Source organism: Tupaia chinensis, unplaced genomic scaffold (assembly GCF_000334495.1).
Source record: "Tupaia chinensis unplaced genomic scaffold, TupChi_1.0 Scaffold143720_1, whole genome shotgun sequence".
Taxonomy (NCBI): Eukaryota; Metazoa; Chordata; class Mammalia; order Scandentia; family Tupaiidae; genus Tupaia; species Tupaia belangeri.
In genome coordinates, this window is record NW_006203569.1 from 32087 (window position 1) to 57449 (window position 25363).

The window sequence follows — 25363 nt, forward strand, 5'->3', positions numbered from 1 at the left end:
CGGGCCCGCCTGACATGTTCAACTGCCCCAGGATCTGAACCTGGGCCTCTTGTGGCTCCTGCATTATGCAGCAGCATTCCACTGCCTGTGGCTGGGCTAGCATTGCCTTCTTAAGCAAGCCCTGTTCATGTGGTGATTCCCAGCAATCTTGAGCTTACCACATCCTATAACTAGCAATCCTAATGGAGAGAAAAGTGCCTCTCCTTCCCAGTGGGCTACAGTAAAATCCCTGAATTGAGTCCTTGCCTGGCTCGAATCTCACGCTCACTCAGCAGTTGACCTTCAGAGTAATAGAAAGTACTGATTGTCCAGGGTCCACTCCTGGACCAAGCAGTGTGCATGTGTGGGGTCAACCCTGTGAGAGCTACATGAACTGCAGGAGGGCTGGGAGTGCGGTGGGTCCCCAAAGGAAATCCGAAGTATAGATTCCAGGGAAGAGAGGGATGAGTGCAGAGCAGGCAGAACAAACATTTTCCAATTCTGACAATAGGGCCTTTTTGTTGTGTAAAACCTATTGGAACACATGCAGAGAAACACTGCCAAGTACTCATCATAAATTTTTTCAAAGAAGTTTAGAATACAATAAAATACACATGCCATACGGACATGTGTTCAATCTTTCTTAGATAACTCAGAAACCTCATTGGATCCTGCAGGGCCTCAGGGTCAACGCTGAGTATTAAAACATCCTAGTCATTGATCATTTAGCTTATTTGGCTTCCCGATAAATGCAGGGTCATAGCCAGAGTTCAACTGGCCAGAGCGCAGGACACAAAGCCTGGGAAAGCACACTTGGGATGGACCAAGGGCTCCCATGCGTCTCTCCCGGGTGAAGCCCGCTAGAGTTCTGAAAATGCCAGCGCAGGCCATCTCTTTTAGTCCATGCAGCTCTCAGGTGTTGTTAACCTTGTATGTCTAGGCAGGCAAGTGAGACTCAGAGAGGTTAAGCAACTTGCTGAATTCTTATATATATATATATATATTTTTTTTTTTTGAAAGGACCGTCTTGCTTTTAATCATGTTCCAGAATGAGGGCACACAGCTTTGAAAAATGCTGTCCAGGCAGAAGATGCAAGGGTCTGTGACAGAAAAGTATTTCTAGAAAATGACAAACGGGCCCAACATAATCCTGGCATCTCCTTCTGCTTCCCCTCAGTGCCGCTCCACACCCAGAGCCAGGACGCTACTTCGTCCGGCTGACTTTGGTGATGTCGTAATGCTCCATCAGAGTACCCAGGTGTCTAAGTCCTCTACTCTCTGCTTGTGGGTTTTCGATGCTTTCTTCAGGATCCTTTCCATTTGCCGCTTCTCCTGCATCTTCTCGAAGGCCGCCTGGGCCGGAGTCTGCTTGTCCAGGCCGCGCCGCTTTTCCTCCTCGTTCTTTTTGCTCGTCCCCATCTCTTCCAGCAGCTTTGCCTTGTCTTTGTCCTTCTTTTTCTTCTTCCATTTGGTCACGCTGAGCTCTGCGACACCTTTTAGCTTCAGAGGCCCCTTCTGGACCTGCTCGTAGTCCGCCATGACGCCTGTGCCTAGTTTACCGAGTAGACTCCCACACTTCGGTTTGCAGACCACTTGTTGAATTCTTGAGATTAGAGGAGGAAAGGAGGTTTGTATAACGGTTTGTAGAGAGTAAAGTTTTTGATTGGCGCTGTGGAAGATGAGTTCTAGAGAGATGGAAGAGGCTATTTAAATTGAGAAGAAAACAATGAATTTTAGAGGAGCATGCAGTTTATAGGTGGAAGACTTAAGAAATGAGGTGTTGGTCTCAAATATGGCCTACTGTGGTTAGAGTCCCGGACCTGGCAGCTTGCTCTCTCATTTTCTCTCACTCTGGTGAGTGCCCATGCCAATTGAGAAAAGTTTTAGCAAATTTAAGAAAAATTTTTAAAAATTTTATTTAACTTTATTATTATTATTAAAATTAACCAGAGATGGACAGAGAGGGAAAGTGAGATGGTAAGCCACCAGGTCCTGGACTTGAACCAGTGTCAGCCATGTGGGAGTTCGATGCCCTTAACCAATATGCCACCTGCCGGCCCCAAAATTTATGATTTTTTAAAAACGAAATGATTAGATTGAGAAAACTTTGGTAACAGTAATGTGTGTGCATGAACGTGTGTGTGTGTGTGTGTGTGTGTGTGTGTGATCCTTCAATATATCTAGTACAGTTAGCATTATTCCAGCCTATTCAGTAATTGCTTTTGGGAATACACATGAACACAGATATACACACCCTAAAATGTTGATTAGGTTGCAATAGTGTTTCTTTACACATTTATCTACTGAAAAGTCTGACATGCTAGTTGGAATGATTGCATCAGGAGCTGAAGTTATTTGAAGAACTCTTTAAATTTTTAAGCTCTTGGTTTGAAGCTGTTTATCACTTTAGACTGGATTCTGTTCATCCTTGAAAATAAGCCCTTGAGATTTACTGAGGAAAGGATTATTTTCCTCTTGTGATTTGGCAATATATAGTCACATCTACTGTGTTTTATGAAACCCCAAACAATAGTATTTATGGAGGTTTTGTCTTCTTGGTTATCAAACTCATGGAGATGCTATGAGTCTTCTACCTTCTTCTCTGTGGGCCTTGGAATCTGCCAGGCTTAAAACCATCATGGTGTCCTTTTCTGGCCTGTGCAGACCTCCTTTAGACACCTATGTCAGCCTGGGGAGTGTGTCCAGATGGCCCTCAGGTGCTCAGCATCTCTTTAGCATCATCACTTCCGCTTGTCCAGTGAGTCACTGTGAAAAGTGCTGGCTTAGAAACCCTGCCTCCTCCCTGTGTGTGTTCTATGGCTCCTCTCCTGTAGACACACCTATTCCCTCCTGCACAAGCCACAGCTGCTGTTTTACCTCCATCACCAAGATGGGGGATGCCTTGTCTATCAGGGCACTGACTATGGTCCTAATACCTCCTTCCTTCCTTCTCTCCATTCAGCCTTACGTATGTCTGTACATTTACTCCTTCCTTTAGAACACATAACATTTGGTGCTGGGAACTCTTCTGCAGTTTAAAGCTGTATCCGTAAACATGGCAGACTTAGATCCTGCCCTTGCGGGGCTTATGGTCTAGTGGGGAGATAGACGTTCACTAATAGTAACTAAGCATAATAAATAGCAGGTACAGTACTCTTTAATATGTAATATAATTAAAATAGTGAATACAGAATCAGTAATAAGCTTAACGAATAACTTATGATATGCCAGAAGGCAATAAGCACTTGGATAAAGGAAACAGAAATTGGGATGAAGAGGGTCAAGAGTCCTGGAAGGCACAGGGTGTAGTTAATGGAATGGTCAAGGGGGGCCTTACTGAGAAGGTATGACTTGAGATGCTGGGACCAGCAGATGGCATAATAGTTACGTTGCTGGACTCCCAGGTAGTCATCCAAGGTTTGGGTCCTGGACGTGGTGGCTTGAAACTCAAGCCAGGCACGTGTGCATGCCTGTCCAAAATCCCAAGGGAAGAATGGAGGAGAAGGGATTGCGGCTCAGCCATCTCCCCTGAGGGGTGATTTCTCTCACTCTGTCTCTCTGGTGAGCGCACACATTCTATAGCAAAAATCTCTCTTAGAAAAAGATTTGAGACGCTGATACGAGGGAGGGAGCCAGGTGGATATCAGGGAACAGCTAGAGCAAAGGTCCTGAAGTGGGCATATTTCTGTCTAGGTGTGCTCAGGGAGCAATATGGAGGCTTGTCAAGGGTAGCCAACATCAAGCTTGGAACTGAAAGTTGACAAGATCTAGTTTATGTGAAATGGAGTTGTGTGAAAAATCTGGTTTATGCAGAAATGGTCATGAGGGTCACCCTGGCTGCTTGAGGAGGGCAAAGGGGAAGAAGGTATAAACTGGACTTGGTAGGAGGCTTAGTGTTTGGAGGGTGATGAAGGATCATAGCTGGTGAGGAGAGTGGGAAAGGGTCGCATTCTGGGTACGTTTCAAAGATGGGCTGCATGGAGTTGCTGAGTGAGTATGGGGTATGAATAAGAAGGGATCAAACATGACTGAAGAATTTTGAACCTGAGTGACTGGAAACGTGGTATTTCTGGGTTGGACAGCTGGAGGCTGGATGACCAGCTGGCTGCTTCTGGGGAGCAAGGCAAAGGAGGGCCTTGGGAGAGGCACTGCAATCAGGGTGACCTGGCACTGCTGCTGACTGCCATGGTCCCTGATAAGGGGTGAACACAACAGTCTTGGGATTTCTGGAAGCCATTCATCTTTCTGATTCCCCTCTCCATACCATAAACCTTAGGGAGAAAGGGGTCTTTTCTGAAGCCCACAAAGAAAGATTTTCTGAAGTCAAAGTTACTAGGTACCTGGCTTGGACAAGAAATTGTGTTTTTCCTGAATGCTTTGAGGGGAAAAAGAGGAAGGTGAGAATTATTACCTGGGAGGGCAGGGATGGTGCTATGGTTTGAATGTGTCCCCCAAGAAGCATGTGTTGGAAGCTTAATCCCCAATGTTTTAAGGGGTGAGAACTTTAAGAAGTGATTTGGCCTTGAGGGCTCCCCTGTATGAATGGATTGGTGCCATTATTGCAAGGGTGGTTCATTATGAAAGGATGAATTGGGCCTCTTCGCTTGCTCTCGCTTGCTTGCTCTCCCCACCCCCACTACCTTCTCTTGCCCTTCTCTCTTCCACCATGGGATGATACAATAAGGCCCTTGACAGGTCCTCTGGCCCCTTGATCTTGAACTACTCAGTTTCCAATAGAACCAATAGATTTCTATTCATTCTAAACTACTCAGTCTTCGGTATTTTGTTATAGCAGCACAAAATGGACTTAGAGAGATGGCTTCCTGGGGCTGTAACTATCAGTTGAGATGTGACCTAATTCCCCCTCCCCTATTTCTTCTCTGTCTCCACTTCCCTGACCTCTCCTGCCAGTTATCAGGTCTTCTGTCTTAGGATTTCTCCATCCTTTTATCATGTAGTACAATTTAGTCTTCTCTGGTCCCTTTATTTTGTATTCTTACCCATAGTCTTTTCAGCAAAACAAAAAATCAGTTTTTGGGATCCACCCTACTAAGAAGAGATATTATAAATAATAGTAATTTAATTTTATATTTTTGGCCACAAATCCAAACCTGGCCCTGAAATGAGTGGATATGAAAAATGGGGAAAGGAAAGAGGAGGAGAAGGGAGGATGTAGCTTTGTGAAGACAGGCTTCCCAACCCTTGATAGTAACTTTAGATTTTGTGTTATATCCATCTGAGGGCTGTCAAAGGGCTGAGAGGCCCAGCCCTTCACCTTTGCTACAAGGCAGTAGGGAAAAGAACTGTAAAATTGGGCAATATTTAAAAAGCATTATATCACAAACATATTTCGACCTCCATATTTTGCCTGCTCCATGTCCCAAGACTTAATAAAAGAGAAGAGGAGATGGCATTGGGTGTGGTGGTTGGCATTCCATGATTCATGGGAAAGGTAAAAGGGAGAAAGAAAATGGAGGCCAGTTACTCAGAAAGGTCAGTCAAGATGAGACTGGTTGTTGTAGGTGCTTCAGGACATTTTAGTGAGACTTGTCCCTATTTTGACAATGAGAGGTAGAGGTTTTAAAACAGAAGACTGGCCAGCCCCAAGCCATCTTTTGAGAAGATTTCTTTGTGAACTGATTTGAGCCATTTTTGCTGATCAGTAATTCCCAGGTTATCTTGGTAAAGATGGCTAGCTTTATTAGTGAGAAACTGGAGCTCTATGTCCCTACCCACACTGTCTCACTATGTTAGGTGGTATGTTGCAATGCTGACAACTTTCAGACAAAATTCTGGCATAGGGCAAAATGCTAGCTAACTTGCCCAAAGCACTTTACAATCCATTCCCCAAACTCAAGTTAAGTCCTGTTGTCTAACCCTTGGCACTTCTGACAAACACTTTGTTACTCTAAGGCAAACATTTCTATGATGAGATCAGCCAAAATTTTCTTTAGTCAGGTCAAGCAGAGTTGTGTACACAGAACTGAAGAGAGCTCTAGGCTCGGGGCACTGCTGCTGGGTTTGCTGCTTAGTCCATTTGTGTCGCTATAATGGAGTACTGCAGACTAGGTAATTTATAAAGAACACTTATTTCTGACAGTTCCAGAGGCTGTGAAGCCCAAAATTAAGATGCCAGCATCTGGTGAGGGCTTCCCTCTGTTTTTAAGATGCTGCCTGGAGTGCTGTGTTCTGTGGAGGAGAGGAACATTGTATTCCCATATGACAGAATAGAAAAAGGGAAACAGACTCTCTATCATGTCCCTTTATAATGGCACCTAATTCCACTTGCGAGGGGCCAAGCCTTCATGACCTAATTATCCCTTAAAGGCCACACCTCTTAATATCATCACAACGATGACACCTGAATTTTAGAGGGGGCACATTCAAACCATATCAGCTGGATGTTAAACTGTTTATAGGGTGGTGGTGCTTACATATACTTTCTAGTCCTCCAACACTACGTATTTTACCAGTGTGTGATTACTGAACTTTGTGCAGATTTAGAGAACAATATTGAAGTGCTTGAACAAGATTGAAGGTTGGTTAGAGATGAGATGATGGTATGGCTATGCCACAATCCCTTCTCTACCCTGCTCTCATTCTGGAGGGTGGATTTATGATGGGATATTTTAAATGTTAGCTAACTACTCCTAGGGTGTAGATTTAAGTTTATTTTTCACATATTCTTCAGTTTATACTGTTATACTGAAGTTTTAACAGGCAATATAACAATAGTTTTAGAGGCTAAGTGAAATTTCTCTGAAAGAGACCAGACTAGATTTGAAGAGTCTAGTCAGAGACTTTGCAAAAGCCCTAGTGAGAGAGGACTAGGTTTTACAGGGAGCCATCACTGAGTATTAACTTTGGAAGAAGCCCAAGGAGGAAGAGCTGGAGACTTCCCAGAACTTGGATTTCACAATTGGAGTAGGCGCCTTGTCAGTTGTGGTATATATATGCTTCCCAAGTGGACTCTCTAACTTAAGGACCTGGGCTCTCACCTTTGTGTCTTCAGAGACTAGAGTTGGTGCTTAGCAAGAGTGTCTGTGGGTAAAGGAAATGTATATGATGGGAAAACAGGAAGAAGGAGATGAGAAAAGATAGAGGCCCATCTGGCAGAGGGGTATAGAGTGAGGACCACTAAGATAAGATTAGGACTTTGGTGGTTTTCCATCCCACCTGGACCCAAGGGCAAAGGCAAAACCTCATAGTGCAAAGAGATCCTGGGGTCCTTCTCTTAGGTAAACTTGAGTCTCTCTAGTTCAGTAGAGAGAGGCCTGTGTAAGCTGAAGAAACTTGGTTCAGGAGTCCACGGAGCTACCATTTTCTCTATACCCTAGCACTGTAATGTGTTGAGCTCCAGCCTTAGGACAGGACAATGGGGTGGTTGGAAAAGTCATGATATATTTTTCTATGCAAAAATGCAACGTGACTTTTCCAACAACCTAATACATGGATGTATGACTGAACAACTTGTCATCCTTTGCTGACCTCAGCTAAGTCATTTCCTGGCCCTTTCATTGCTATTTTAAAAAACAATGGTAGGGGTTAAGGGAAGAAGACTAAGCTGATGACACTTCATCACCATGCTCCTGGCCTTGACCATTAAGCATTTCCTAGAGCTGCTCATCTGGTAAGTTGTTCACAGCTTGTCGACTGTTCATGGGATTGTAACGAGGTCAACCCTGGCTATCATGAAGCCCCTGAGGAGGAGGCGGGTTTCCCAGGCATGCTATCTACTCTTCATGCTGACCACACGGTCTCTCGGGCCCTCCTAGGCATTCTGCTTCAACAAACATTATTTACGTTTGGCAGGAGAGCCATTCCCCACTGTCTGCTTTCTCCCCACTCACATAAAACTGCACATTTAATTTCTGTTTACACACATATAAACCATCTCTTTAGAAGCAACCTGGGAAATCCTTGGTTGAAGATGGATTTTGCCTTTTGAAAACACAGAGGTGAATGACATCTGTATATTGTGTTGTCAGAGGCATGGCACATGTGGTTGATTGGAACCAGGGGGCTCACAGAGTTTGGGTGAAGTTATAAACCTCTAGTTGACAAGCCAGGCAATTGCCCCGTCTTGCTGGCAAAGGCTTGATTGCCAGTATCTCCCTTCAAGTTTAGGGGTGGCAATGAAATAGTTGAAATTTTGGTGTGGTGTGAATAACAAGCTGAGCTTCCGGCCCGGCTGAGAAGGGGTAAGATGGGCCACATGGAAGATGGGGGTGTAGATCCTGGTTCAATCTGAGAAAGCTAAGGATAGAACAGGGTTCACAGTATGAGACCCTGAGGAGGTGCCTGTCTCTGTGTCTCTCAGAAGAGAAAAAATAGATAAACTTTTAGATAAAAAACAATAAAAGCAGTTTATGTTCGGCCAAAAAGTAAGTCTCTGACAAGCACATGCACATTTACCTTGTAAAAAGCGTCTCCAAGTGGACTGGCTGGGGAGGTGGGTAGGGGAACAGACAATAATTTCGGTTAAAACTTGGTACAATTCATCTGTTCGATATGGGTATTTTTCTGTTTGGTAGTATGTGACAAGGTAGAGAACCTTCACTGATTTAACTCACATTCAGTGTATACTGAGTTTGAATCCTGAAGTCTGTAAACCACAGCTGTTTCACTGAACAAAGCGAAAGGAAAAGACAAAACCAAAGGGCTTAGCCCTTACTTTGTTTCCTAAGCCCTCCTTGGGCTACTTACATAACAAGTCAATTTTTAAAAAATTTTATTTAAAAATACTTTTTTTTTTTTTGCCATAGTGTATGCACACACTCAGGAGAGTCAGAGAGGGGAAGTGAGAAATCATTCTCCGAGGGGATGGCCATGCCAGTTGCTTCTCCTCCATTCTCCTCTTGGGATTTTGGGCATGCACGCACATGTGCCTGGTGTAATTTTTCAAGTGCTGGGTCTGAGACTTATACCATGGAGTTGGCCATGTGGGCTCCAGTGCCTTAACTACCACACAACCTGCTGGCCCCCCACAACAGGTAAATTTTTGTTGGGTTATTTCCCAAGAGCTCTTTTTATCTATCTCACCATTCCCTTTCCCTTTGTGGATGGCCCTTACTACTTTTGGGAGCCCACAGAAAGATGAGTGAGATCTAACTTGTCTAATGTTAGCTGAGAACCATTGATAAAGTTGGGTTGTTGCCCCTGGGTTTATTAGCAGGATGAAATGAGGGGGTAAAGCATGTTGTTTATGAGAAACTCTTACCACTTGGCAAGTGAGAGATCCTTAACTTCAGTTTTCACTTTACTTGTATATTCACGAGTGAGCATTTCTCTGTTTTTTAGTAACTTAAAAAAATGGTAGTTATATGTGTATTTGGGCATTTTGGTTGAGGCTAGGCTGTACATTGGGATTAAAAGATACCATCTGTCCTGGGAAGTATTTCTGGCAGTTTATTATTATTTTGGTGAGACTCTGAGTTAGTTACACAGCTGACCTGTTTTCTTCCAAGACAGAGAACTCGGTTCACTAGTGTCTCTCTTGTTTATACTGTTGTGTAATACTGAGCTTTACCTGATTTTCTTTTCAAAGAAACACAGAAACATGGGAGTTTGACAAAGTTTATAAACTATCAAATTGTCTAAAAGGTGAAAATGGGAAATAACATGAGATAGCAAAAATTCTGGCCTCCTCTCTCTTCATCTCCTTATCTCTTTCAAGGTAGCTTAGATGACCATGATAATAGCAATTAACGTTTAATGAGTACCTCACTGATTTGCCAGTGATGTGCACCCTTATATGAGGGTTTGTGGAGAAATGGAAATACAGTATGAGACTATTTTGGTGCAAAAAAGAAATCCATGAATAGCTTTCTCATAATATTTTCTATGAAATTTTGAAGACCTCTTGAATTTTTTCAATATGAATTAACTAATTTTATCACAGTGATCTTCCTCCGTGAGGTATCCTCCTATAGAAGACATTGAGGCATGAACAAGCTTTGGTGACTGTTGACCATTTTGGTCTTAATGGGCCACAGGTTTCCCGGGTTTATCTTGTTCAAGTCCTAGAAACTTCTGGGGCTAAGCAGGGGACTCTAGTATGAGAGTTATAGATCCCTGCTGGCCTGTGGTTAATTAAGATTCCAAACTTTCATACTGTGGTTGGTGACATCTTGGTAAGAATCTCTTTTTTGCTATGCTGAGGTCCGTGATTTTGGCTGGAATAATTTCCATACATTCTATTTGAGACCTTCCCACCATTTTAGTCTTCTTGGGTACTTGTTCTGGCATCTTCAGCTCCTCTCCTTGCTCTGGAGCCTCTGTAAGATGTTTGGTTGCTGATATGTATTTATAATTTTAGCATTGGCTTTTCCTTTAAGGCAAAACCTCACCTTTTTAAAAAATAATTGAAATTTCAAGATGTGCTCTCTGGTAGTGAGTTGTTGGAAAACAGGCTAGAGTCGGCTCTCAAGCTGTAGGTCCCCTGCAGCGTCTCTCACAGTGGTCCCTGTGTAGACATCATCCAAGCCTGGGACCATGGCTGCCCTTTTGTTAAAGCCCATTTATGAGGGGAACCAGCAGTTAGCGTAATGGCTATGTCGCTGGACTCCCATGTAGTCGACCATGGTTCGTGTCCTGGACCCGGTGGCTTAAAACTCACGCCGGGCGCGTGTGCGTGCGTGCCCAAGATCCCGAGAGGAGAATGGAGGAGAAGGGATTGTGGTGTGACCATCCCCCCTGGGGGGTGATTTCTCGCTTTCTGTCTCTATGTCTCTCTCTGTCTGTCTGGCGAGCGTACGCGCCCTACAGTGAAAATCTCTCCAAAAAAAAAAGCCCATTTATGAGGAACCCTACAAATGTGCTTTTGTTTTGTGTACACTTTCCACAGTAGCTATATTGCTAACAAAATGCTTTAAAAGTAGGGAGCTAAGAGCCCTATAATGTGAAAAAAAAATTGAATTTTGGGCAGGAAAAAAAGCAACAGCAATAAAAGCAACAGCTCCAATAAAATGTCCTATTGTCATCTTCTACCAACCTCAAATTAGTAGGGACAAATGATGAGAGAGCCAAGGTGGCCATTGCCTGGTCAGTTCTAGCACAGGGGCAGGAGGCGGCAGCACAGGTGATAAAAGTGAGGTTTTAGCTACAGTCACGCTGTCTGGGTTTGAATCCTGGTTCCACCATCTGGGTGACCCTCGGCTTCTCTGAGCTTCTATTGACCTGTATGTAAATAGGGATAGTCAGAGAGGCGATGTGAAGATTAAATCTACTAGTGACCAATAAATGTCAGCCTCTGTTCACGGCTGTATCCACAGTTCCGCCATGCAGCTGCTCCACACTGTGTGCACCTCAGCTGGCAGGAAGCCTGGCTCGGGATGAGGATAATCCTACACTCAGGTCTGCATCAATCCCAAGAGATGCCCTTGCTTGCTTTTCTTCTTGAAGGTACTTTGGTGTCCACCTTCCCACTCTCTAGGGTCGGAGATGAGAACACTGGGCATCTCATTTGGTAGCACTTAGCCTGAACGTGGGCTTATCTACAAATGCAGCTCTCCTGGCTTCATTTACAGAGTTGGCCCTGCCCAGCCCGGGCTTTCCGCTTCCCAGTCAAAGCTGAAAACTGCAGTTCTTCCCCTTCAGCCAAACACACATAACAGGCTAGGAACCACCCAGCTGTCAGGGATTTTTCTCCTCCTCTGCATAAAACACGATGGGAAAGCTGAGCTTAATAGAGACTCAGACAACAAGATTTAAATAAATAAGCTGTATTATCTGTACAAAATATATAAATACAGTTTTGTGTTTTAGAGGAGGAAGTACCTCCTTCCACATTATCCAGCAGCCCTAATAATCTCGTGGTGCTGCTGAGTCGCAATTCACAGAACAACATTAAATGTACATTCATCTCACCCAAGGAGCACACTTCTGTCCACCCCAGTTCTAGGCTCCCCAGCTTGCTCCAAAGCCCACTTCCAAGTGCTACAACCTGACACGTGGCGGAGCTGGAGGACGCCTGCTACTTAGGAAACGCAAAGATTGACTGCTGCTTTGCAACAGCTATTGAACTAGAAATAATCAACCACATTAGTAGTAGTAAGGGATCTGTCTGCATCATCCCATGCATAACTATTGTGTCAAACGAATCCCCTCTATTGCTCCAGTACCCCATGTTAGCTTTTACAATGTATTCTGTACACAGTGGATGGAACCAGAGTTAAACACCAGGCTCTATTATAAAACAGGAAAAAATACAATAATCACCACTGAGTTTACAGGAACACAACTGCAGGAAGTTAATAAAAAGTCCCCCAAATATTATTTTTTTTCTGGATAACAATGTACAATCATTAATATTGCACTTTTTTTTATACAAGAAATCCTAATAAATATTCACAAAAGATATACAGACATAAAAACCATTCTCTTTTATTTTAAATAAACATTACACTGATTTTTAGTAACAAGATTTATTAGAGCCTTGCTTTGTGATAAGGAAGGAAGAGACACCTATTCTAATGGTCCAGAGCTCCCCTGGGAGGACACAGATGAATACTGTCTTCCTCCCGATTTTTACTTCCAGGCTGGCTGAAGCGTGTAGCCTGGATGTCAGGGTGAGTGGCATTTCACGAGCGTGTTTGTAATGGGAGGCCGAGGGACTCTGGCCATCCTTCTTTGTCCTGGATACTAAACTGTGGCCATTTGTAACCAAAGGTGTTCCCTTTCATGAGCGATTTGTCAAAGATTCTCATAGTTTGTGTTTTGCCATGTGACTTTGCTGCAGCGATTTCGGCTTAGCCGAGGTATGTTGTTGAAGTGTGCACTGCTTTGCCGGCTGAATTACGGACTTGCCCAAACTGGCGCATGTCAGTCAAAGTTGCTAGTATCTCACTGTGTGTGGAGGTTGGCTGGAAATCTTTGAAGACTGTCTTGGAAGCTTCGCTCCCTGTGGCATTGCCACAGTTCTGTCCTGCCCTGCTCCCTCCTGCTCTATACTCTATGCAGTAGCTCATGCTGGGCTGTGGGAGAGGCTGCAGACCCACTGCGGTGGCCAGGATTGATGGGATGTCCTGCGTGCACGCACAAATCCACATCCCACCCCATCCCTTGGGCAGCTCTGGAATGAAGTGGTTGCTACAAGCTGATAGATACTCTCTGGAAAACTGATTTATGTATTGATTATGACAGATTGACCCCAGTTCTTGGCCTTTTCCAAGTGGAGCAGCAAAGGTCATCTAGGCAGAAAGCCTGGTCTATTCTTGTTCAAAATGTTTCTGGCCCACAGCAGCAATGTGGGGCTGGGGACTCTCCATATGGATAAAGAGATGCCGAAGCGGCCTTGCTGCCCAGTCAGATGCTGGCCTCTGGCTGGATTGTCATAGCTGCATAGGCAGGGCAGGGCAGGGCAGGGCAGGGCAGGGAGTGGAGTTGATGCAGATGGCACGAGGAGTGAGGGCTCTCTCTCTCTCTCCCCACTAGAGGGAGCTCTCTTGCCCTCCGTGAAGGCAGCAGTGCTGAGCACACAGGGGCCACACTTACATGGGCCTTCAGTCTGCCATGCACGTGAGCCTCCTGACCTACTTGACAGCTCCTCCTGCCTGCCCAGTCCTCCCACTGCGATACACACAGGCTGCTCTCTGCTCCTGTCCTTTCCTCCCTACTTCATTTGCCACATTGTTTTGGGCTTTAGGCCTACTTTGATAGTCTCCCTTTACCTTTACCCATCTGTGTTTTGAGTTCTCCCTGGACCCCAAGCTGGGTTCTGAGTTATTTCTGCCTCAGCATGGTGGCCCTTCCCTCTCCCTGTCCTTACCATGACCAAAGGTGCAGAGGCAAAGGAGGAAATGGGAGGAGCATGTCCTCCCGCATTAATGAAATGCTTCCAGGAAAGACACAGCTGCTTGTCCAATGTTTGTACCGATACTTTACAAACCCGCTGGCTACCTGCCATCCCCAGGGGCTGGCCAGCCTCTTCCTTGGTCTCTTTGAGACCCGGGTTTGGCATGGAGCTGGCTCTGCAGGGGTTATTGCTGTCTGCCTGGCCAGCTCTGCAGCCTCCTTTAGACATCTGTCCTTTTTCTTTCCTAATACTCTGTCCTCCAGCTAACTGAAAGAGAAAACGTGCTGAGGGCCTCAGGAATGGGGGTGGAGGTGAAGGCAAAGGAAGGAGGCTGGATGAGGGGCGGTGTGCTGGGAGTGCGGAGGGGGAAATAAATAAATAAAATGAAGAAAGCGTCAGTTCTGTCCAAGGTGGGTGCATGAGTCCTTTGTGTGGCCAGGGAGAGTCCTTTCCCGTGCCCTGTCTTCATGCTTTGCTACAAGTTCCACAGCAGCGAGATTTGAACTGGCTGAGTTGGCAGAGTTTCAGCTGTTTTACCTTCTCGCAGTACCTGGTGGTGTCTCTGCACTCCACTGGGAAAGGGGGAGAGGGTGGGGAAAGGGACAGAAAGGAGAGGTGAAACAGGGGTAAAGGATATGGCCACTGGGGTGCTTTCTGGGTTCTGCCTGGCCACAGTCTCCAGCTTCTCTGGATGGGCCTCCCTTGGGAGAACTCAGCTACTTGCCCCCCAACAGCTAGGGTGGACATCAGACTGTATGACAGGGCCATCCGAGCGCTTTGCTTCCTTTCTAATCACTCCCAGTGGTGTCTGTCCTCTCTGGATCACCTCTCTGTCTAGGTGAGCTTGCCTTTTCCCACAGACTTCTGTTATTTCAGTAAGTGACTCTCCTTGAGATGGTGCCCATCGGACTGAATTCCATCTCATGTGGAGGGAGTGTGCAGGTGAGGCCCCAGTAGGTGCCATCATTCCCCAGCATGCTCACTGTCTCTGTTAAGCTTTGTTTTCTTGTCTGTTCCGCCCAAGCTTCCTGGCTCTTTCCACTCCCCATGCCTTAAATACAGCCCAATGATGCTTCAGTGCAATATTGGCCCAGAATCAATGGCTTTTAATACTGGTGCCTATTGGGTTCAGTAAGTCAGTCTAACTACCCTCTGAGCGTGGTGAGCCCTTATGCAGACATGGTCAGCACTACATGGGAGCACAAAGGTCATCCACTCACAGTGTGTAAGAAAAAATGGGCTATTTGCCCAAAAGGCATCTGCCTTAGCGTTGGGAATCTATTACTCAGGGAGGCCCAGTTTGGGAAAACAGCACTGCTCCTACTTCATTTCTGTTTCCCATTCTTTGCCTCAAACTTTTCCCTGTTTGTTGTGAGGAAGCATCTCCAATTTGCGTTTTGGGTTCTGAGGAAGAAAACAGATTGCTACCCAGTGGTAATACAAATGCTGGGGAGGACCCAACTTGAGGGAGGAGCAGATAAAGTGAGTATCGCACCCCCAGGAATGGGCCCCTGCACAGATTCAGGGGCTGCCCATGAGCTGGGAAGGAGGGAGGTGGTCAGCAGATCCTTGTTGGGTCGAAGCAGAGCAGTGATGGGTGCAGAGCCAGCTGAGCGGGGCATGCTGCGTGCTTCTTCAGTGTTAACAGTGCTTTTCATTAGTGGGCTGGCCCTGACTGACAGCAGGTGACCCAGAGGCTGATTCCATCAAGCCTTTGGCCAATAGCATCTGGTTCTCAGGATGGAGACCATGGAAGTCCTTGGGGAATACCCTGCCATTGTTTGTGACCTGGACATGTTTGCACCCATTCTTGCATACTCCCATGCACCCCAGAGAAAAGACTCAACTCCAGCCCCAGCTTACAATCCTTGGGGAACTTGGTCCAATGCCCTATGCTCAGGCTCAGTCCCAGAGGCTGCTCTCTGCACCCGATGCCCTGTGGGGAATTTACAGAAGGTTCTTTGGGGTTGGAACGTACTGTTTTCACATGGAGTGATGTTGCAGCGCTGCCAGTTGGCGGGTCGGGGCCCCCAGGAGCACAGGTGGTCAGGCACCGCCTTGTTGGTACGGGCATGAACACATTCTACCCGCCGGGACTGGAAGCCATAGTTGCCACAGGTTGCCGTGCATAGGGTCCACAGGCTAACCCTCCAGTGTACACTGCAGGCCTCTGACCAGCAGTTCTGGGTGCTTACAGGCCTGCAGGAAGAGGGTAACAGGGTTAAGGTCTGCCTCTGTTGGGGCCAGATCAGGGAGTGGATATGAAAACAATGCTGCAAACTTTGGATCTGTTCTCCTTAAGAATGTTCAACTTTACCAGGCCTGGGCTCTGATCTCTGCTCTTACCGAATGCAATAAGATCTCGGGAAGGTTGCTTCCTGGAACAGGGCCTCAGCCTGCTCTTCTCTGCACTGTATATGTTATCACATGAACCAAGAATGAGCTCTGCTGATCGTGGAGGCTGGCAGAGGCAGAGCCTGGAGTCTGCTCTCAGGGCTGGGTCTTAGGTAGGGGTGCTAAACTCTTCCTCCAGAGGGACACCTATAAGGAGGTATGACAGGAAAGGGGCTGGACAGAAATGATAGGGTGAGGCCCAGAAATAAGGGTCCTCATTTCAGCCCAACTTCTAGAGGGAGGTCAGCAAGAGTGAGGAGCCAGTGAAACCTTGAGGTCTGGTGGCCATTGTGTGTATCTCACTTCCCTGCAGTGGGAGCTAGTGCAGGTCTCTGCGGTATTGGCCTCACTCAGAGAAAAAACATCCTGTGTACTCTTCTTCCGTAAGAGAGGAAAGTCTGGGAACCAGCAGTTAGCGTAATGACTATGTCGCTGGACTTCCATGTAGTCGACCGCGGTTTGCGTCCCGGACCCGGTGGCTTAAAACTCACACCGGGCACGTGTGCGTGCGTGCCCAAGATCCCGAGAGGAGAATGGAGGAGAAGGGATTGCGGTGTGACCATTCCCTCTGGGGGTGATGTCTCGCTTTCTGTCTCTATGTCTCTGTCTGTCTGTCTGGCGAGCGCATGCGCCCTATAGCAAAAAATCTCTCCAAAGTTTCTCAGTCTCTCTCTGTCTCTGGTGAGTACATGTGTCTTACAGCAAAAAAAAAAAAAAAAAAAAAAAAATCCCCAAAAAAAAAAAAAAAAAAAAAAAGAGAGAGAGAGAGAGGAAAGCCCAACCTGGCCTGTTAGGCAACACCAAGGTCACTACTGAACCATCTACCTCTGGGGCATATAGAGGTGAGGGGGCAGGCATGTGATCCCTAGGACTGGGGGAGGTTGGAGAAGAAACATTCACTCATAACCATCTTTTTTATCAGCACAGGAGCTGGGCAAAGGAGGCCAGGGTTTGTTCTTACCTTGGAAGGGCACTGCACTGCTCTGAAGGTAAGGTGATGCCATCCCGTGTCTGGCAGAAGACTTGTCTATGTTGCACAGCTAGGTGAGGCCCGATGCAAGGTCCGCTGCACTGGGAAGCAGAAAAAGATGGTACACCTGACATTAGCCAAGCCAAGGACACAGGCCACAAAGGTCAGGTGGCATGGGACACAAGATCCTTGTGCAGGGGCTTGTCGAAGGCCCTCAAATCATTTATCTTACTCCTCTTTGGGCCAGCTAAAGGACTTTTACTGGCAAGTTTTCTTCCTTAGGTCAGTGGGATGGTTAGCTTTCCTTTCACTTATGGGCATTCTGCTTTCAAATAGCTGGTTGTGGAGCCAGTTAGACAGTTAAGTCCCTCTCAACTTAACCAAAGGAACAATATCTTGGCAGAATGTGCTAGGAATGTGGTGGTAAGCTTCAGAGTTGAGGACCTCTAAAAAATCTCTCCTACCCCCTTCAGCGTGCAGGGTAATTTGGATTAGTTATTACTTGTTAAATTCATCCAAATAACCAACTCTATTAATTCCTTCTTTTCCTTGGCTTCATTTTTTACACATTAAACCCAGGACACCTAAACAGCTACATATAGTCCCTCCTTCTGCTCCTCTGTTGGGTGTTTATGGCGATCACAGAACTTTGTTCAACACTGGCAGAGCCTGAAGCTATCACAGGAAATACCCCAAACAACAACCATCGCTAAGTACAAAAGCAGCAGGCCCCTCACTGATATCTTCTGTCTTAGTAGAACTAGAAAACAAACATTCCTTGGAGGTCATTTTAGAACACAGGCTGTAAATTGGGGGTCTTTGGATCCCTAGGAATCCATAGGCAAGTAAAATTCTTCCTCCTACTTGTTTATTCTTTTTGATGCTGTCGTGAATGAAATTGTTTTCTTAATTCCCTTTGTGAATCACTCATTGTTACTCTATATAAATACCACTGATTTTTGTATATTGTTTTTTTTTTAAGATTTTATTTTATTATTATTTTATTTTCAGACTCCAGTGAGGCATTTGATTTGTATTTGTGTATTACATCCCTAGAAAAAGAATCCCAGGATTTTCCCTTCTGTATGTTTCTGTCTTGCTTCTTCATGGGTCATGGTGCCAGCTGAGGTTGTTGGTACAATGAAACTGACGCGACGGGAGCAGATTATTCAGCCATTTCTCTAGATCTTTGAGTTGCACATCAAGTCTGGGGCTGAGCACTCCACACTTGTTTAACCTGCCAGTGAGGTTCACAGCAATTTTCCCAGCTCTGTGGTCATCAACGATTTCAAATTCACAATGTAACCATGCTTCGTCATCACAGTTAGAAAATGGACAATGACTTTGGAGCATGGCTTAATAGGAACCTGATGTTTGCTTCTCTTTTTAGCATTTTTGATGCTCTTGAGGGCATCAGCCAGGACATTCATGCACATCATTATGGCAGCACAGAAATATGGCAGAAAGAGGAATTTTATTATTAAAAAAATTTGACCAGAGACAAATATAGAGAAGGAGGGAAATTGAGAAAGCAAGCCATCATGTCTTAGAGTCAAGCCGTGGTCAGCCATGTGGAGTCCAGCAACCTTAACCACCACACCACCTGCCAGCCCCCGTATATTGATTTTGTATCCTACAATTTATCGAATTCATTTATTGGCTATAATGGTTGTATTTTTTTTTGGAATTCTACGGTTTTCACATATGAGAGTATGTACTCATGAACAGAATTTTATTTCTTCTTTTCCAATGTGGATGCCTTTTATTTCTTTTTCTTTTTTCTTTTTTTTTTTTTTTTTCTGTTCTGAAATCTCAGTATGTAGAAATGGTGAATACCTTGATGTCTTGTTCTTGATATTGGGGAGGAAGCTTGTGGTCTTTGTCACTGAGTGTATCATTACTTATGGGTTTTTCATTTACATTCTGTTATTTTTGGGACAGTTTACTTCTATTCCAAATTTGAATGTTCCTAATCAAGAAAGGGTGTCAAATTTTGTTAAGTATGTTTTCTGCATTGATTGGGGTAATCATGTAGTTTTGTCCTTCATTCACCTAATGTGGTACATTAAATTGATTTTCAAACATTGAGCCACGCTTACATTCCAGAAATAAATCCTACTTATTCGTGATGTATTGGGTCATCAGAAAAGTTATGACATATTTTTCTGATGGCCCAATATAATCCCTTTAATAAGCTGCTTAATTTGGGTTTCCAGTATTCTGTTGGAGATTTCTGCATGAATGTTGCTATGGTTTAGATGCCTCCCCGCCCCCCATTCACATATTGGGACTAAAGGTGCTCAGTTAAATGTAATCTTTCTGTGGTACCCCAGGGTGGGATGAGGTACTTAGGACAAGGACCTTAGGACTGAGTTCTGGTGTGTTTATAAGATGGGAAAAGAGACCAGAACAGGCAGAAATTTATGGACAGCTGCTCTGCTCAACGTTCTGACATATTCCACATCACAGCCTCATCTGCATTTTTAAGCATGTGCAGCAAAAATTCACTCTTTTTTTGGCCACCGACCTTGTGTCCAGCCCCACTGTTTAGCCTGGGCACATCTACCAATTCCACCATTGTAACAATGGAATGGCACGCACTGTTTCTATAAAGTAACATTCTTCAGATACTTGGTGGCTTTTCAGATATGCATACCCTTGATGGCCTGGGCAGTTTCATGAGTGTTCTTACAGTGAATATGAAAATTTGAACCTCTTGATTTGCATGACTGTGTGGGGTTCTCTGGGTCAAGTGAATAGCGAACCATTTTCAAAGATCACCTTATTACGAGAAGAGCAATAAGCCTCTGTTCTTGTAAATCACTCAGTCTCACGTGTTTCTGTCAGTGCAACAGCACTTTATAAGGTGTACTGGTTTATAGTTTTTTGTAGTCTTTGGCTTTGGTATTGTGGCAATGATGGCCTCATATGGTGAATTTAAGAAGTGGTAGTGAGGGCCCGGCAGGTGGCATGGCGGCTGAGGTGCTGGACTCCCACATGGCTGACCATGATTTGAGTCCCAGACTTGGTGGGTCCAAAATTACAATGAATCAATCAATAAATGTTTAAAAAATTTAAAATAAAAATAAGTGTTAGTGAAAGTTTGAGAAGGATTGGTATAAATTCTTTAAATTTTGACAGAATTCTCCAGTCAGATTATCTGATCCATGGATTTTCTTGGTTGGCAGATGTCTGATTACTGATTTAATCTCCTTATAAGTTATAGGTGTATCAGTCTTGCGGGGTTATGTGTTCTTTGGAATTTGGTCATTTTATCTAGGTTATTTAATTCATAATACTCTACTATAATCCTTTTTATATTGGTAGTTCTGTTATTTATTTATTTATTTATTTTTGAGATCTTTTTGCTACAGGGCATGTATGCTCACCAAAGAGACAGACAGAGAGTAGAAATCACTCCCCCTCCCCACTCCAGGGGAGATGGTCATGCTGCAATCCCTTCTCTTCCATTCTCCTCTTGAGATTTTGGGCATGCATATACTCACATCCTGCAGGTGGCCATGTGGGAGTCCAGCACCTTAACCACTATGCAACCCAGTGGCCTCAGTTTCTTCTTTGTAGTGTGCTATGCCTTCTTCCTTTTTTTGTTTGTATGATTTTTTTGTAGTTGTTGAAAATTGAGTATTTGAAAAACAGCCACCTCTCCCAGTGTTTGGAGACCTGGCTCTGTGGTAAGGCAGTCCTTTACTGATTAATTGGGTATTCTATGAGCCTAATGATCAGCCTGAATTAAAAGCTTAATGTCTTGGGACCAGTAGTTAGCATAATGGCTATTTCGCTGGACTCCCATGTAGTTGAGTAGTCTACCACGGTTCGAGTCCCGGACCTGGTGACTTAAACTCACGCTGGGTGTGTGTGCGTGTGTGCCCAAGATCCTGAGAGGAGAATAGAGGAGAAGGGATTGCAGTGTGGCCATCTCCCCTGGGGGGTGGTTTCTCACCTTCTGTCTCTCTGACTCTCTCTTTCTGGCGAGTGCACGTGCCCCTATGGCAAAAAAACTCTCCAAAACAAAACAAAACAAAAACATGTGTTTTGCCTGGGCCCGTGTGAAGCTTTCTCACTTCCCCCACATATATTCATGGCTTCTTTTGAGTACTTTAGTTTCTCAGACTCTCTCACTTCAAGTTCTCCTTAGGCCTTAGATAATCTAATACGGGGGTCCCCAACCCATAGGCCACAGACTGGCACTGGTCCATGGCCTTTTAGGAACTGGGCCACAAGTAGGAGGTGAGTGGTGGGCAAGCAAGTAAAGGTTCCCCTATATTTACAACCTCTTGCCATCACCCGCTTGAATTCCACCTCCTGTCAGGTCAGCAGTGGCAATATTCTCATAGAAGCACACAGATGGAACTGTCTAGTTGCAGGAAAACAGGCTCAAGACTCACTGATTCTGCATTATGATGAGTTGTATAGTGATTTCATTATATATTATAATATAATACTAACAGAAACCAAGTGCACAGTAAATGTGCTTGAATCATCCTGAAACTACCTCCCCTCCTGTGGAAAAATTGTCTTGCACAAAACCAGTCCCTGGTGTCAAAAAGGTTGGGAACTGCTGATGTCTCTCTTGATGCAGGTATCTGTGTGAAGGTACAGCCCTCCTGCGGCTTTCAGAAGTAGTGGCTACTCCCACCTCAAGATCAGGACTGTGCTGTGAGAGGGCTGGGGGCAGGGTGAGTAAAAATGCCACAAAAATTCTTACCATTTAATTTTATTAGGTTGTTGGAAAAATCATGGCCTCCTATGAGGAATGGTCATGCTGCAAATCCCTTCTCTGTTTCTCGCTCCTGTTGCCATTTTGGACACACTGTTTTCTGGAGCTTGGTTAATTTAGTTAGTTTCTAGTTGTTTTTTTATATTTCCATGAAGGAACAAGGATGTGGGGTTTTCTTTGGCTGATGTTCCTTGACCACAATGGGGAATTCTTGAAGGAGTAATGTGGCCCTAGCGGTCCTATTTCCTCCATTGTCATTTGTGTCCCAACCCTCTGCTGGTTTGGCTTCAGTGCCTGCTGCCACATTGAAAGTGCCCCTCAGAGTCACCAATGACTACAGTCGAATTCCAGTGTGTATTGGTCAATGCTTCTTTTGTATCTTGTTTGTTCTTTCTGATGTAATCAGATACCATTGACCCTCTCTCCTTCTGAAAAAAGCTCCTATTGACCTTTTTGAATACATTTTCTGAGATTTTTGGTTAGTTTTTTTCCCTCCTATTCCCACAGATTTTTAAAATTAATTAATTTTACAGTTAAAGTATGAATTTATTTTATTTGGACATTTGATGGTATCTATATTATTCTTAATTTTTTGGCAATTTTCTCAGTCATGTGGTGGATTTTTCTAGGCCAGCAATTTTCTCTTCTACGTCTAAGATTCTATTTTCTGTATGATCTAGTCTGCTTTTAATACTTTCAAGGGAGATTTTGACTTCCTGTATTATAGCCTTCATCTCTAACAGTTTTGTTTGATTCTATTTTATGGTGTGTAATATCTCTTTTAGATCTTGCAAGAAATTCCTCACCTCCTGGAACTTGTCAGTTCCTTTCTCCTGCCTCTTCTGGAGTTCATTGTTTCTCTTCTCTTCCATCTCGGTGAGCTTTGTCATTATGAATATCCTAAATTCTTTATCAGACATTTCCATTGAACTTTCTGTGGATGAAGAGGAGTTATTCTTTTCTCTTGGAGGAGAGGTATATTCTTGTTTTCCCATATTTCTTATGGCCCTGTGGTGATTTCTAGTCATCTGATGGATGGTGTGTTTCTTCCTAATTCTTGAAGTTCAATCTGAGCGTTCAGAGACGAGCAGAAGGAGGTCATCTGAAATCTCTTTGCCATTTCGTTTTTATACCTTTGTGCAGCAGATTTAGTGGATATTGAGGAATATGTTCACCCTAACAGTATTTGGCTATAATTCCTTTAGATCTATCACTTGAGTTTGTGGGCTGAAGACTGAATTATCAGTAGAAAATCTTCATTTCTCTTTTTTTCCCTGAAATCACTAGTTCTCAGGAGCCAGGAAGGAGTCTTCTTCTGAGGGCCTGCCCTTTGTCTCATAGTTTAAGTAGTGTTTCCAAGGGTTCTGTTCCTTTCCTTTCCTTCATCTCATTTTCACCACCTCCTTGGGTGATAACGCCCATGAGACCTAGCTACCTTTTGTACACCAAAGTCCTTCCGACTGATAATGTTCAGCCCAGCTCTTTTAAGTCCCAGGCCTGCACATCTAACTCCTTAATGAACGACTGTACTTTGGATACTTCATACATTTCAAACCAAACATGTCTACAACAAGTTATGCTACTAACTTACCCTCTTTTTTTCTATGTTCCTACCTAGTATTCAGTCCAATAAACCTCCAGTCCAATCTTGGCTGCTTCTCTCTCTCTCTCATCTTTGATATCCAAAAGGGTCACTGCAGCCCTGTGCGTCACACTTTCACAGACTCCATTTCCACTGCCTAGTGTCTTCATTCTGATCACCATCATTATTTCCAGCCTTGTCCCTTTGAAGTTCAATCACTACCCTGCTGACAAGATAACCTTTAAGATTGTGCCACTTTTGCTTAAAACGCTTTTCTAGTGGCATTCATAGTAAAATCCAAACTCCTCGTACAGCACGTAAGACTCTACAATCTGGCACCTGTTTTCCAGTCACATTTCTATTTCCAGCCTTTACCTAACTCTCCTGCAAACATTCTCTCACACAGGCTTATACAGAAAACATTCTGCACCCAAGACAGGTGCCCCACGAATGTATGTTGGATAAAAGAAGAAAGTTGAATATACACGAAGCCAGGTTGTTGGAGCTAAGAAGTTAGTCTGTTTTGGACTGAAATCAGCATGATTTTTGTACGCCTTAAGGATGTAGGCAGATGAAGAAAGATATTTGCATGATGCTATTCCAAAAGGATTTTCTTGTCAGAAGCTATCGGCATTTTCCTTCTCACAGCAATGGAATGTAGAGGTTTGAGGGGCATCCACAGTTACAAGCACCTTTCAACAACTCCAACACAAAAGTGACAGCAGACTTGTAAGAGGAAGCAGTTCCCCAGAATTTGTAATGGCCCAGGCCTCACTACTTTTTTAAACGTGGCCCCTTGGACCTGTTGCATTGGCATCACCTGAATTTTTAGAAATTCGGCATCCCAAGCTTTACCCTAGGCCTACCATAATGGAATCTGCATTCTTAACAAGGCCCCAAGTGATTCAGGTTAAAGCTTGGGACATCCTGGTCTAGAAGATTTTAGGTAGGGGGGAAGAAAGGGGTGAGAGATTTTTTTTTTTTTTTTTTGGAGAGGTTTTTGCTATAGGGCGTGTGCGCTCACCAGACAGACAGAGACATAGAGACAGAAAGCGAGAAATCACCCCCCAGGGGGGATGGTCACGCCGCAATCCCTTCTCCTCCATTCTCCTCTCGGGATATTGGGCATGCACGCACACGCGCCTGGCGTGAGATTTAAGCCACCGGGTCCAAGACGCGAACCGCGGTCGACTACGTGGGAGTCCAACGACATAGCCATTACGCTAACTGCTGGTTCCCATGGGGGTGAGAGATTTTTGAGAGGGAAGGAGGAATAGAGAAAGACCTATGAATTTTCCCCTTTGTTAGGAAGAGTAATCACCGAGAATGATCAAATGTGCACCGTATGTTCCCTTGAGTGACCTTGATGACACAATGCAGAAACATTTCCCATGTGTAGCCAGATCTGTTCCCAATTGTAATTTCACAAACTGCCAGTAAGCCTTGAGGGTCTGGAAGCGGAGCTGCCTTGGGCTGAATGAGGGCTATCAGAAGTGGACTTTTCCAGGTTAAGAGAAAGATGATATCCCCTCAGGTGTGGAGGCAAGGGGAGCTCATGCCTCTTTGATTATGAAGCACATACATTATGTCATTGGAAATGAGGAGGGGTTGGCAGAGGTTTCAGAAAGGAGCTTCCACCAGGCATGCTGATTGGCCAGTGGTGAACATTAGCCCCAGATTTACCCGAGACATAAATGGCTCATGAGTTGAAAGCAAACTCTATGAAAATAACATTTGATTTTCATTAGAGATGTCCACAGTGTGTTAACTTAATGGAAAGTTGCAAGTAATTGTTTTCCAAAGAACACACCTGGGGGTAGGGGTGGAGGGACATGAATGTAGTAATGTGTAGATAGCTAATTGCCCCCAAATATTCAATCACATTGGTTGATACAGTTACACAAA

The 25363-nt window shown here is 44.6% G+C and overlaps 1 protein-coding gene and 1 pseudogene across 1 annotated transcript in view; both read right to left on the reverse strand.

Moving 5' to 3' along the window:
* Positions 1-1224: 1224 nt before the first annotated feature.
* LOC102472524 (protein FAM32A pseudogene) lies at positions 1225-1527 on the reverse strand (annotated as a pseudogene).
* A 10178-nt stretch (positions 1528-11705) lies between these two features.
* The window catches only part of ADAMTSL1 (ADAMTS like 1), a 367415-nt gene continuing 353757 nt past the window's right edge, over positions 11706-25363 (reverse strand). The window contains exons 27-29 of the mRNA XM_027766822.1: positions 17130-17239; positions 15753-15973; positions 11706-14346 (exon numbers count right to left, since the gene is read on the reverse strand). Coding sequence (XP_027622623.1) covers positions 14240-14346; positions 15753-15973; positions 17130-17239 — 438 coding nt within the window. The 3' untranslated portion in view covers positions 11706-14239. The remainder of the gene's footprint in view (positions 14347-15752; positions 15974-17129; positions 17240-25363) is intronic.